The 14,904-nt window shown below is 33.3% G+C and overlaps 1 protein-coding gene across 4 annotated transcripts in view; it reads right to left on the reverse strand.

Moving 5' to 3' along the window:
* Nucleotides 1-14,904, reverse strand: part of ANKIB1 (ankyrin repeat and IBR domain containing 1) — a 137,754-nt gene that overhangs the window by 45,493 nt on the left and 77,357 nt on the right. For all 4 annotated transcript variants that reach the window (XM_012779615.3, XM_012779614.3, XM_012779616.2 and 1 more), the window contains 4 exons: nucleotides 10,727-10,935; nucleotides 9,314-9,402; nucleotides 2,469-2,613; nucleotides 1,230-1,396 (listed from right to left, as the gene is read on the reverse strand). In XM_012779615.3, the coding sequence (XP_012635069.1) occupies nucleotides 1,230-1,396; nucleotides 2,469-2,613; nucleotides 9,314-9,402; nucleotides 10,727-10,935 (610 nt within the window). The remainder of the gene's footprint in view (nucleotides 1-1,229; nucleotides 1,397-2,468; nucleotides 2,614-9,313; nucleotides 9,403-10,726; nucleotides 10,936-14,904) is intronic.

Consider the following 14,904-nt stretch of genomic DNA (forward strand, 5'->3'; position numbering starts at 1 on the left):
TATGATTAGATTTGGGTTTCTGATAAAGTATAAAAGTAAAGACTAGAGTTTTATATCCATCTAAAGTATATCCATGTATATGTGATAATTCTGGAAATGGGCAAAAAACAGAATAAATACCATTTCTTATTATTTTTTTTTTTTGAGACAGAGTCTCATTTTATTGCTCTGGCTAGAGTGAGTGCCATGGCGTCAGCCTAACTCACAGCAACCTCAAACTCCTGGGCTCAAGCGATCCTCCTGCCTGAGCTTCCCAAATAGCTGGGACTACAGGCATGCACCACCATGCCCGGCTAACTTTTTTGTATATATATTTTTAGTTGGTCAATTAATTTCTTTCTATTTTTAGTAGAGACGGGGTCTCGCTCAGACTGGTTTCGAACTCCTGACCTCGAGCAATCCACCCACCTTGGCCTCCCAGAGTGCTAGGATTACAGGTGTGAGGCACCACACCCGGCCACCATTTCTTTTTTGATCATTTAATCAACTAAAACCAAATGGTTAATTGACTCTACTCTGAATAAAGCAGAATGTTGATGGTTGGCAAACATAGCCATACAAGTATATACGCATATTGATTTATCATCAGTTCATACTTACTACACACTAGAAACTAAACAAAACACAAGACACAAAAAGCCTCTAGTCATTGGTTCCTAACTAGGCTGTGTATTAGGATCACCTGGCAGACTTTTTCTTTTTTTTTAAATTAGAGCCCCACTCAAAAACCTATTAAATAAAAATCTCACTTGTTCGGCCCAGGATAAAAATTTGGAAAAGACCCTTGGTAATTCTGGATACTCCTGCTTAAGAATCACTACTAGAGGCTTGTATTTTAAGAAGAGAAGTTAAACTATAAATATTTTGTAATCTATGGTCAGCAATTTGGTGTTATAGTTTAATCGCATGGGCTGTTTTACAATCAAATAGCTGAGCTCTAATCTCATTTCTATTATTTCCTAGCTGCATAATCTTGGGGAACTTCTCTGTGCCTGAGTTTCCATATTTTTGTAAAATGGGCAAAAGAGCACTCAATTCATAGCACTGTTGGGAGAATTCAATATTTAAAAAATAAGCATGTGATAAATAGGAACTATTACTACTTATTACACATGTTAAAAAATTAAGTGTATCAAGTATACTACAGTTTGATTCAAGGTATTAATATAAAATCTCTTAAAAACTGTTAGAAAGGTGTCTAGGCTGATTCCAACTTGTCTTATACTAACCAGCAAAAGAGGTGTCCTTTTCCACAATCCACAGCGGGAGCTCTCAGCAATGGGAAGCTGAGTGTATCAGATCCAGATGTATTTGATCCTTGTTTTGTTAGTCTGACTGCTCTTTCACAGCCTGGGGTAGGACACCATTTAATGGCAGGATTATTTTCAACAAAGGCCTGTTTAAATAGCAATAACAAAACATAAAAGAAAGTATTTCAACTCTAAATTCTAATACAGAGTGTACCTGTATGGTAATTTAAAGCAAAAGAAAAAAAAAGAATGAATACAGGAGTTGTTCATCTCTTAAAAAATACTTAAAATAGTCCAATAAAGTACTGAAAGAAATTATTAAGAAGGAGAAAGTGGCAATTAACTTAGTAACAACATGATTTTTTAAATTTATGTATTGTTTAATCTAAAAACCAGATGAATGATAAAGTAAAAATGTAATTATTCACACAGAAAATTTGTAATTAAAAATGTTTCCTCATCCAATGTGCTACTTTTCTGATAAAATCTAAGTAGAATCTTGTGTGTAATTATTTGTTGTATTAGAACAGTAAATTTCTGAATGTTATCCCAGCAATACATAAAAATCAGTATTATGATGCCTTCTAGGTTACAAGCTAGACTTCTTTTTTTAGAAATGCCCATATTAGGACTTAGACCTAGAAAAATCTATACAAGGCAGTTAAAATGTAACTTTTAAATTACACAAAAAAAGAAAGTAACCTGCATACACTTCCCCATAACTCCTGAATGAAGATAAAGACACGATAAAAGATGAAATAAATATCATAATTCATTATATGAAACCACTACTTGGAATTAAAAATAATAAATTTCCTAGTTGAGAAACTTTATTTCTAAGTACTTATATTTAGGAGTACAAAATATAATGTCCTTTGGAAAACTTAAAAGTAGATACTTTCTAATTTGAACTTTATCTTGATCAGTTATAAAAGTACAACAGGAAAATTAGCAAATAGTTCTGAGTAATAATTTTATTTTATTTTTGTAAATGACTAATACTTTAGCCTTTCACTTCTCCTGTTATTCTAAAATAATGCTTTATAGTTTAAAACTTTAATTAATGCCACCATACCTTTATGAAACTTTTCTAAGAAACAAAAGTTAGAGCCCATTATTTTGTGTTTTCAAAAATAAAACAAAAAGAATTAATTTGCATGTTATAAAAGTTTAATAAAATTAAAATTATGGAAATCAGACTGACAGTTGGCAGCATACCTTAATATCAAACTGTAGATATCGCTTGTCCATCTCCTTTGAAACTACACTTTCTATGATATCCACAGGCACAAGTTGGAAGCACTCATATGCGGGGCAGAAAATGTTGTGAGCTTCACCTTCTTGAATTTTCAGATTTAAAAACCTATCATCAATTGACAGCAAAAGGGAAAGAATATAAGTTACGTGTACATTCTAAGAATTTTTTCTTTATGTTAAATTTTCTGTTAGAGTATAATTAAAATAATACAACATATGGCATATCAATTATAATACTTATTATTTGCTGAGCCATTCATTTTATATAGGAATATGTATGTATACACATATATATACAAATACACTAATAGGTTTTATATAATTGTACATGTATCTGTTTTGCTTTATCCTCTCTAAAAATTTGAAACAATGATTTTATTTAACATTAAAAATTCAGAAACAAGTGGCTTGGAAAGGTCATATTCAATTTTCAATATTCCATACCTTTAAATAAAACGGTACGATGGCACAGAAATTAACCATAGATTTTAGGGTGGCTTTAGAATACAGCATGACTTTTTGAAGAAAAGGTTTTCTCATAGTATTTCATCTAGATGAATATTAAGATGAGTTTTATATATTACTTTAGGTACACTAGTTGAAGTAACAAAGTGTCAGGAATTCAGCCCAAGGTTAGATTAAGTGGTTAAGAGCAAGGTTTTGAGTTAGAAAATTCCAGGTTGCCACCAATAAATTATATGATCTTAAGTAATTTAACTGTTCTGAGCCTCAGTTTTACCATATGTAAAATGAAGATAATAATATATCCTTCCTACTGTTGTTAAACAGATTACATACATGAAAAATTTGCATGGTGCCTGGCATAGAATAAGAATTCATAAATTTTAGCAAGGATTACTACTGCTATTGTTGTTTGATACCGCCTGTGGAAAAGCAAGAAACAAACTTTTGAAGTGAAGATTACTGCATACTGGATTTAACACTTACACCTAAAGAAAATAAATGGAAAATCAGACAATTAAATTACATCTCCCTAGTCATCACCATCAACTGTTTGATTATTCCATTAACTATAGTATCTTTTTCCTTTCGTTCTCTCAGTCTCTTAATTTCATTGCACTTAAAAAAAAAAATCAACCTTATTGAGACCTCATCAGACCTGCTCCTTATGCTCCATCATCTTCTTCCACACCCTCCTCTTGGCACTTCATAGAAAACAGTCTCCATTAGGCAGTTATCCCTCTTGAAGTCCTCTCTACCATACTCAAAACCTAATAATATCTTTAGTAGTAGCTTTAGCTATCTTTGCCCTCTTCCCACTCACTTCAGTGAAAGAGGGCTTCATTTTTTACTCCCAGGCAAATCCTCACATCATCTGGCCAGCTCTGGGACTTGCACTACCCATTAACCTATCCTTTTTCTCTCTTACTCTCTAATGGCTCTTATCTTGGGGCACAACAAACATGTTTAAGTTTTTCACATTCTGAAAACCCATTCTAACCAAATGTCCCTCTACAGTTTTACTTTCCTTTCCTTTCACATCAAAGTTTCTTAACAAAATAGTTTATGACAATTTGTCTTTCTTTCAAGTCCATCTCATTCACTTTTTTTTTTTTTTTGAGACAAAGTCTCACCCTTTTGCCCCAGCTAGAGTGCTGTGGTGTCAGCCTAGCTCACAGCAAACTCAAACTCCTGGGCTCAAGCAATCCTTCTGTCTCAGCCTCCCAAGTAGGCAGGGCTACAGGCATGTGTTACCATGCCCGGCTAATTTTTTTCTCTATATATTTTTAGTTGGCCAATTAATTTCTTTTTATTTATAGCAAAGACAGGGTCTTGCTTTTGTTCAGGCTGGTTTCGAACTCCTGACCTTGAGTGATTAGCCTGCCTCCCAGTGTGCTAGGATTATAGGTGTGAGCCACCGTGCCCAGCCCCATTCACTTCTTGACCTGTAGCATTCTGGCTTCTATCGGTCTACATTGGTGGCTGGCTCTCAACAAGGCTATAATTACTCATTAGCCCAATGTATTCAAGACTTCTAAGTTTTTATCTTCCTTGACTTCTCTGGTGCATCAGAGAATAGTTCCTTCTTTCACAGCTGAACAGTTCCTTCTTTCAAATTCTCTCCTCCCTCTGGCTTCCAGGAATTCATTTCTTTCTTGGCATTCTTCTTACTACTGGTAGCTCCTTGTTCATTTTTCATTAGTGTCTTTTCTGCTCCCGATACTTCATATTTTATTGTTTCCTGGGTTTTCACCTCAAAAGTCTTACCTTCCCATTCCATACAATCTCCCTGGGTGACCTACATACCCCTAACTTAAACTATATGCTAATGACTCCAAAATTCAAAGCCCAGATCTCCCTCCTTAGCTATATATCTTAAGTATACAGAGGGTATTTTCACTTAAATGTTACACAGGCATTTTAAATTCAACATGTTTTCAATTTTCCCCTCTATTCTCAATATGATTTAAAAACTATACCGCCTCCACAAAACTCTGATATATTCCAATGGAAGGGCATTCAATATGTCAGTTCCCAGTTAAACATTATTTGTATTACTCTGGATACTAGGGAAAATATATTGGTAGGAGAATGGATGAAACACCCAGGAGAACTGCTGCAGGTAGAGTAGCAGTTCTCAAAATATGATCTGCGGAGCTGTCGGGCTTCCTGATACCTTTTAGGAGGTTTATGAGGTCAAAACTATTTTCATAATGATACTAAGACTTTATTTGCTTTTTTGGCTTAAGCAAATCAATGGAATAAGCATAATTAATTTTATTAAACCTGGACCCTCAGTATACATCTTTTGGGTATTCTGTGCAAAGAAATGTGAAGTAAACATAGTGAACTTCTGCTGCATACCAAAACATGAAGGTTATGTCAAGGAAGAGCTCTCAGGAGATTGCTCGAGTTGCAACTAGACATACTTGTTTTGTTCATTAAACACTATTTTTATTTGAAAAAATGACTATAAACAATGATTATTCAGACTTGGGTATACGGCAGACATTTTTCTGAAAATGAATTAAATGAGCCCATCACTTCAAGGAAAAAACAGATAGTATTTGTTGGCAATGACAAAAGTCAAGACTTCAAGTAAAAGTCAGAATTCTGAAAAACTTTTAACTATTATCATGAGCTTGACAGCTTCCTAATACTTAGAGACTTTTCTGATGGGATTGGTGGTAAAATTAACTAACATGATTTTTCACCATATTTATGTGTAGAGAAATATGTCAACACTGGAGGATATGCGTAACTCAGGGAAGCAATATTTTCTACATGACCAATAAATGAAGTTACAAGACCATGCATGTTAATAAGTGCTCATCATACTATTCAAAGTGTAAGATTGATCAATGGATTTTAATGTAACAAGTACAAGAGGTCAACTGATAGCTTCAGATTTTATACTAAATAACCATTAAAACACTATGACTTGTTGAGTTTTGATGTGTATCAAAAGTATCCACAATTATCTGAATATGCTATTAATATAATTCTCTCTTCCACCTACACATTTGTATCAGGCCAGACTTTCTTTATCTATGTCAACCAAAATAATACATTGCAATAGACTGAATACAGAAGCAGATATGAGAATATAAGCTAGATATTAAGGAGATTTGCAAAAATGTAAGACAATGCCCCTCTTCTCATTAAAAAAAATTTTTTGAAATAGCTATTATTCATAGTAAATGTTATTTATATTAATATGTATTGGGTTTATTATTATTTTTAAATGAATTAATAAATATTAAATATTTTTCAGTGTTTATTTCTAATATACTACATATGGGTAGATATAATCCATACAAACAAAAGTTCTTTGGAATCCTCAACAATTTTTAAGACTGTAAAGAGGTCTCAAGACTAAAATTTAGAGAACTGCTAACTGTAGAGTTCCCTTTTCACATAACAGGAATCTCTTCCTTTTAGCTATGAATAGGTTCCCTGGAAAGTTAGATATAGTTCATTTTAATATTTATAGCCCCTTATCAAAGTGTATAGTTTGCTTAGACATATAACATGATCATGTTTTGAATTTCATGCATTATAAATATATCATAGCAGATTTAATCATCTCTGGGGAATTAAATGACAGAACTGAGAAGACTTCATTGAAAATAGGATCAGTTCCCTGTTAGACATGTTATTAATTCTCATCAAGATATAATTTTACACTAAATTTATGAGTGGAGCGTGGAGTTTATGAGTGTCAGTGAAAGATAAATCTGGAGCAAACTTTACATTTTTATCTTGTAGGTCAGCTCCACAGATGATATCACAGAGAGGCTCTCTCTGCTTATTAGAGTGCTTAGGAAGATGATTAAATAAATAACATTTACTGAATGATTATTATGTGCAAGGCCTTGTTTTAAGCAGTTTACATACATTAAGTCACTTAATAAACTGACAATAATCCTAAGAAGTACTTACTGTTATCACCATTTTGTAGATTAGAAATCTGAGGTACAGGCAGGTTACCATTTACTTAAAACAATGCCTAATAAATGGCAGAGCTGGAATTCACAACCCAGTAGTCTATTATACACAGAACCTGAGCTTGTATCTTAATATTAGGAAGGAAATTCTATTCTAGGTAGAAAATAATACCTCCTTTTTTTAAGCCCTTGGTGTAGATGCTTTAAAGCTGCAGTCCCCAACCCCTGGGAGGTGGGTGAGTGAGTAAAGCTTCAACTGTATTTATAGTTGCTCCCCATCGCTCACATTACCACCTTAGCTCTGCCTCTTGTCAGATCAGTGGTGGCATTAGATTCTGCATTATAGTGAGCTGTATAATTATTCCATTACCTATTACAATGTAATAATAATAGAAATAAAGTGCACAATAAATGTGCTTGAATCATCCCCAAACCATTCCTCACCCCCACCCCTCTGCCCCAGGTCTGTGGAAAAATTGTCTTCCATGAAACCAGTCCCCAGTGCCAAAAAGGTTGGGGACCACTGCTTTAAAATATTAATATCTGGCTGGACTAATGAGATAAGGGTTGGGAAGAGTAAGAAAGATTGAGGGGCTTTCAAACTATCTGAGGACCTTTAAAAATTCTTTCTCGTTTTTTAGAGAAGAGTTTCTTTTTCTATATGGCTATAAAAAGTCTGCAATTAATTTAAAAATAACTCTATCAACATATGAATCACCCAACATGAAAGTTGTTTTATGGGTGCGTGATTTGACAAGAACTTGCAGGGGTGGGGAAAAGAATTCTAGGTAGGCTGGTAAGGCAGCAGCAAGGAAACCAATAGTTAGATCTTTCAAATTTAAATCTTACCATAAACTTCTCATAGCTAGTTGTGATGAGTATGGGAAATGGTTCCTCTGATCAAAGTCAGATGAGGAAGGTCAATGAAGTTCAAAAAAAAATGAAGTAAATCCCTGTGGGGCTCAGTTTTCACATAGAAACCAAGATCAACAGTTACCTTGGCAGAACTCAGGTCATGCTTCCTCATACCAGTACAGTTAACAGTTTTAAGCTAAATAAAGTACTCTACCTGGGGAATATTTTATGCCTCCAGAACTAGGTCAAGGATTCTTATGGATTGTGAGCTCTGACCCTTGCCAATTAGTTTACCTGAAGCAGCTGCGCTGATTTGATCCTGCCTAATTAGGCTGAGAGTAGAATCTAGTTATGTTTTAAAACAACCACATACTCTTATTTATTCTGACTTTTTAAAAAGCAGTAGTTTTTCCCCCCTCCAAATGAAATGTTGCCTCATACTCCAATTTGGAAAACAGATAAAGAAAATACACTGCAAATGAAACCAGAATGACACATCAGTGATTGACTACAGATTGAGGAGCAAGGAGAGATAAGAGGGAGATTGAGAAAGGCAGAAGGGTCAAGAGGAAATGAGCTAACTTTTGAAAGTGATAGATGTGTTCATTACCTTGACCGTGGTGACAGTTTTAAGGGCACATATACATATATGTCAAAACTTATCAAATTATTTATTTTAAATGTGTTACCCCAACAAAGCTGTTTAAAAAAAACCCCAGAAAACAGGTTTTTACTCTCTCACTCACATACTGTTTCCCAGATCCCGACACTTGGTACCCAGTACTCCATGAAAAAATAGGTTGAAAACTTCTGATTTTTAAGATTTCCTTAAATACTGATCACGTAGTTATCAAACAAAAGCTATATGTATCTTCAGAGATAACATTATATTGTTTATAATTATATTGATCTTCATTTGTTTACAAACCTCTCTCAAAAAGTTCAACCTTAGGGCAAAGTTAATGGATGGTGAGAAAGCATAATCTTGGCAACGTAATGGGAAGGGCACATACATAAACGTGAGAAGCAAAACAAATTTTCCATTTGTAAAATATAGCCAACTGTGTCTAGCAGAGACATTTAACTTTAAATTCACTAAAAATAAAAATTTAAATATTCACATGCTTACAGATTTTCAAGGCTATTTGCTTCTCACAAAAATTCAAAGATAGCACAAAAACAAATGCTTAAAATCTCTGGGATATAAGATAGAAACTGAGTCTTGATATTTAGGTATAAGCTTGAAATTAACATTAGATTATTTTAATATAAATTAAAATACTAAGAAAAATTATTTTTATATATAATACTTGCCCAAAGTACCTTACATTAAGTTAAATAGCATTAATTTAAGTAGCTGGGAAGATGTCAAAATAAGCAACACAAAAATATTCTTCCTTAGTGGTAAAGTGTAATACATTTCAGTGTAACCTAGAAACCAATATAAATAATATACATCATTAAATATTGAAAGCAAACAATTTTATTACCAATCAGAGTGTTAACATGCAGTAAGAGATGCTAAACTGCTCATATACTCACGACTCCCAACATCCTCTACAAAAGTCATGTCCACAGGGCATATCCACTGGATCTTCAAATACAGAAATACTGCACATACAAATGTCACACTGAAGATGAAGAAGAACAAAGATTTACAGAGTTATATTTTGAAAAGAGAACAATACATTTGTTTTGTTCATTAGTTTAAAGGCAAAATACTAATAACAGTAATTATAAATTTTAAAAGTTAAGTGTTTCAAAGTTTTATGGACAGTTGAAGTTAGTGTGTCTTTGATTGAATAACAAATACCTTGATTACCTCATTATAAACTATTTTGAGGTTTAAATGTTTTAATGTAAAAGTTAAACTTTTAAATTCCAAATTTATATATTAACCAGCAACTGTGCAGTTGGAAAAGGTAGTACAAGAAATAAATTATTACAATCTATTCAGGTCAAGCTCAAATTGCATGTTGCAAAATAACCATTTTAGTGTCACGTCCTTCACCCTATACTTACTCTTCAAAATGTACAAAAACAGAGTAAATTTTTGTTTTTAATACAGCAACTCAGGATACTCAAAGTAGGCTTTCTACCCAGAGAATCCTGTTATAAAACTATGTTTATAGAAGCTTTACTGGAACAAATAATACATAATTATTACAAACTGTAAATGTTTAAAAATTAGCTTACAAAAAATTTATAAAACATATTCTATTTTTGGTGTGAAGTGACTATCACAAACTCAACTTTTAATATTTCAATATGCTGTATTTGAAACTTTAAGCAACTGGCATTTTTAAGTGAAAATAACGTTGATATTTTCCCCAAACTCTTTTAAGTTTTCTGTGTTCAATGAGAAAAGAAAACTTTTTATTTTTCAATCAATAGTTCAGAGATCACAAAAAATTGTGAGAATAAGTGTTTACCGAAGATTGAAAACAAATGGAATCCTTAAAAAAATCCTTAAAAAAAAAATCTTTGAATCCTTAAAGAAGGGTATAGGATTTTATTACAAGGACACAACCAGATGCTCCATGGTTAATATTAAATCATTTAAAAATTAAAAAGATTAGGCCAGGCGCAGTGGCTCACGTCTGTAATCCTAGCACTCTGGGAGGCCAAGATGGGCGGATCGCTCAAGGTCAGGAGTTCAAAACCAGCCTGAGCAAGATGGAGACCCCATCTCTACTAAAAATAGAAATTAATTGGCCAATTAAAAACATATAGAAAAAATTAGCTGGGCATGGTGGCCCATGTCTGTAGGCCCAGCTACTTGGGAGGCTGACGCAGGAGGATTGCTTGAGCCCAGGAGTTTGAGGTTGCTGTGAGCTAGGCTGACGCCATGGCACTCTAACCAGCGCAACAGAGTGAGATTCTGTCTCAAAAAAAAAGAAAAATTAAAAGATTAAAAATAAAGCTATGATAAGTACAGTGAATACCAAACCATACCAAACTGGTGTCTAAATCCCCAGGAGATAAACTGATTTCATCTGGAGAAGTGACAGAAGAGCGTGTAGTCCTTGGAGTTCTTGGAGAAGGGAGCGTGTCCCAGGCATTATACCCGCTTGGTGGTGGAGTTGGCATTTGAACACCTGATCGTTGGCAGCAGTTCTCTGGGTTGGACATCCAAGCTTCAAGTAATTTCTCCCTGTCCCAGTCTTTGAGGAAAATAGAAAGGATATCTCTCAAAAAACAGAAAATATGGTAATGTTCTAAAAGCTTCATAAGAACAAAAGAAATAGTAAGGATAAATTGAAAAGACAGTAGTCAATTAAGAAAAAAAGTATTTATATGAAAGTAGTAATTGCAAATGAATATCTAGGTATGGCATTTTTATTAATATTTTAAATCTAAACTCTTTTATAACCTACCATGGCTAATGACCACTATGGTCAAAATTCCCAGTAATTTCTACTAATGATCAGAACAGGTGATTTACATATCACTTTTGGAATTTACTGAATTTTTGTTGGCATGGGTTTAATTTAGCCTCTTTACTCTTTCAAGAAAAATATATAATTTTGCAATTGGTCTCACTGGTATCAATTTGTAAAATGATTATGGGTAATTCACTATAAACATGTCAAAATGCCAGTAACAGGTCTTAAAAATCAGTTGATAAACAGCCTCAAAGCAGAAGAAACTTCTGAAGGAATTAGGATTATAAATACAATTTTAGTGAATTAGGTATAAATTCTGTATTAAGTGATCTTAAACCAGGCTAAACTAAAAACAATTATCTTCCTACTGTGTACACTTCTAAAACAGCTAAGTGAAACATGTTGCTACAATGTTCAGAGCCTTAAAAGCCTAACCATTTCATGACAATACATCCAATTATTTTGCTAAGTGTTTACACACATTATTTCATTTATCTCTCCCAGCAACATTTCAATCATTGTTTAGGTGAAGAAACCAAGACTCAGGAAAGTTATATAACTTGCCCAAGCTCACACAGAAATTTGAAAACAATTTCTGTGATTCCAAAGCCTGCATTCCTTCCACTATCACATACTATTTCTCAAGAGTATTAAAGGGTAAATTATTCACTGTGGGCCAATTCTATAAAATTTTATACCTCAAATGCAAAAAACTGTGAAATTTTCCTACACAAGATTTTATTCAACCATACTAAGGCAATGTACTTGATGCTTTAACAGCATAAGTATGACATCCACATGCAATGAAGATAAAGGGAGTGTATTGCCAGCTGAGGAAATGACATGTACAGGGGCACAGACATGTAACAGAATGACTTAAATAGTCCTGTAAAATTGCAGTATAGGTTGCTGTGGTTTGGGAAGATGGAACATAAAACTGGAAATAGGGGTCAGATTATGAAGGAGAAGAAAAATCTAACAACTGAAAAAACTGCATATGAATGCATTACTGAAAACATTGCTAAATGGACCTCAGCATTCTAATAGGTCATTACTTACTGATTAAGATCATGGCCTGTAAGAAATAATTCACCTTCTTGCTACTGCTGATTGTTGCTCTAAATTCTGCATAATTCAAATACTGCACTAGAGACCTAACTTTTCTACTTGTATGACAAATTTATAAGCATATATAAAATAGCCATTTACATTTCTTGCAAACAGCTATGACTTCTACTTCTAAAATGTATGGCATAAAATATGGCAAACCTACTAATTTTATCAGTAGAAAGCAATCTTAATGCTAACCTTTAAAAAATGCATTCCTTTATTTGAATAGACATTTACCAAAGGATTGCTAGAGATGAGAGTACTGAATCCTCCCCTTGGGATTTCTCATAAAAATAATTTTTTAACTTTACTACTTTTAGTTCTGCTGACATAATATAGTATCTTGATGATTCCTTAAAACTTGACTAGTGTGCAGATATTTAAAAATGTGGGCAACAAAGCAAGACTCTGTCTCAAAAATAAATAAATAAATGAATAAATAATGTGATACTGACAGGCATGATGATAGGTAAAGGTTTCCTTTATTGTTTTTTAACAGCTATAGAGATTTGCAGTTATATCAGGCAAAATTAATCTGTTGAGTCCATTTTCACAAAATGTCATCCATTTCAGAAGAGGATAATAGGTAAATTACTTAATCTCCTTATGTCTCAGTTTCTTATCTATTAATTGGGGATAATTACTATCTATCCTGTAAGTTTCATAAAAATTAATTAAATACATGTAATATGATTGAAATAGTGTCTGGCAGATGGGTATCAATAAATGTGACTATGATTAGCTATTAGCAAATTTCAGTTTATCAGACTACTCTGAGTGACCTCAAAATGTGTGGATCATAGTCTCAGGAGTTCTATTAATAATATAAGGATCAGAAATGAAGGCTTTAGCTAGAGGATTTTGGTGAGGAAACATGAATTTACTTTGGAAACTTAAGAAACAGTGTTAAGGAATAAATTATGCCTAGGTAGCAAACAATCAGTTTATCTAGGCTAAAAAATCCTTACTCATAATCTTACTTTGTCTTTTAGAATACGGCTTTGGTTAGCAGGTTTAAAGAATGTGAGAAAAAGGAGATGGCATTAGCCCTTTGAAGAATGATAGGCTAAAATAAATTTTAAAACAACAGAACTTTATGTTACAATGAGGCATAATTTAAGTCTAAATTATTCTGCTGAAGATAGGTTAGTAACTTCAAGAAATCCAGTTAAATAAAAATTGCAATCATAAATGATGGCAAAGCATTTAATTATTAATAAAATGCCTCATTTGGATTTTCATTTTTTATTTACAAATTATTAATATGTTGACTAAAAATATACTTTTGAAAACATAACTTAAAGATTTTATATTAAGGCAATTAGACTGGAAAACTAAAGGGGGCTATGAGAATCAAGGTAGCTTTTCTTTTACTTTTAAGTAAGGCTATAACTATATATTCATTATTTTAAAAGATTTTTGGAAAAAAGTTTGGGAATATTCAATCATTTTGTATTTATTATTTGTGTCAACAGAAAAAAGCTAAACTCTGAAAAATAATTTTAAAGAGATTTATTCTGAGCCAAATTTGAGGACCATGACTCGGAGCCACTACCAAGAGGCCTTGGGCAAGTGGACTCACTGTGGCTGGGTTACAGTTTGGTTTTTATACATTTCAGAGACAGGGGTTACAGGTAAAGCCATCAATCAATATGTGGGAGGCATACATTGGTTTGGCCCAAAAAGGTGGGACATCTTGAAGGGGGGTGGCTTACAGGTTATAGGTGGGTTTAAAAATTCCTTGGATTATAATTGGCTAAAGACATGAAGCTTTGTCTAAAGGCTTGGAATGTTTTAACATAAATTGTTAACCAGAGATAAGCCACCATTTGTTGCATAAATTGAGGACCTGCAGGTTTGTCTTGCATACCCTTAGGCCTCTTAATGGGTTACAAAGGAAGTCTCCAAGAAGGGAGGGCTGCTTGATAAGGCAATTTTGCTTTAGGATATTCCTTTGGCCATGAGGGGGTCCATTCAGTCAGGCATTGGAGAAGGTGTGGGGGGGTGACATTTTAGTTCACATTTGCTAGGTTGAAAAATATCCCTTAAATTCTTTAACTTAAAGTGTACTAAATATACAAACACATGTATAATTATGCATAAAAGTATACATATTATATGCCATGTATATATGCTATTTTTATTATATGTCATGTATTATATGCTATTTTTAGAGCAGGAGCTTTTATTTTGTTAACTTGTCTCTCCTTGCCCTCTTTCTCCATCTTCCCTCCTTATTAGTTGATCCATGTTAGCAACCAAATATCTCTCCTTCCATATTTTTCTCTATGCTAATAACATTATAAACATATACAAATGCACATATAAATGCAGATGCTCCTCTGTTTATGATTTATGTTATGATAAACCCACTGTAAACTGAAAATATCTTTAGTTGAAAATGTGTGGTTGACTGGGAGCTACGGCTCACTGCTACAGTCTGCACTGCAAGAGAAATATGGTTTCTACTGAATGCATATTGCTTTAGCACCCTTGTAAAGTCAAAAAATCAGAAGTTGAATCATTGGGGACTGCCTGTATATATAAAATAATCAGGTTTTCTGCTGATTATTTTACATAAATACAAACTTTACGTCCCTTCCCACTTAACCTCCTGAATATCACTCCAAGTAAACT

This window comes from Microcebus murinus, chromosome 9 (genome assembly GCF_040939455.1).
Source record: "Microcebus murinus isolate Inina chromosome 9, M.murinus_Inina_mat1.0, whole genome shotgun sequence".
NCBI classification, from domain to species: Eukaryota; Metazoa; Chordata; class Mammalia; order Primates; family Cheirogaleidae; genus Microcebus; species Microcebus murinus.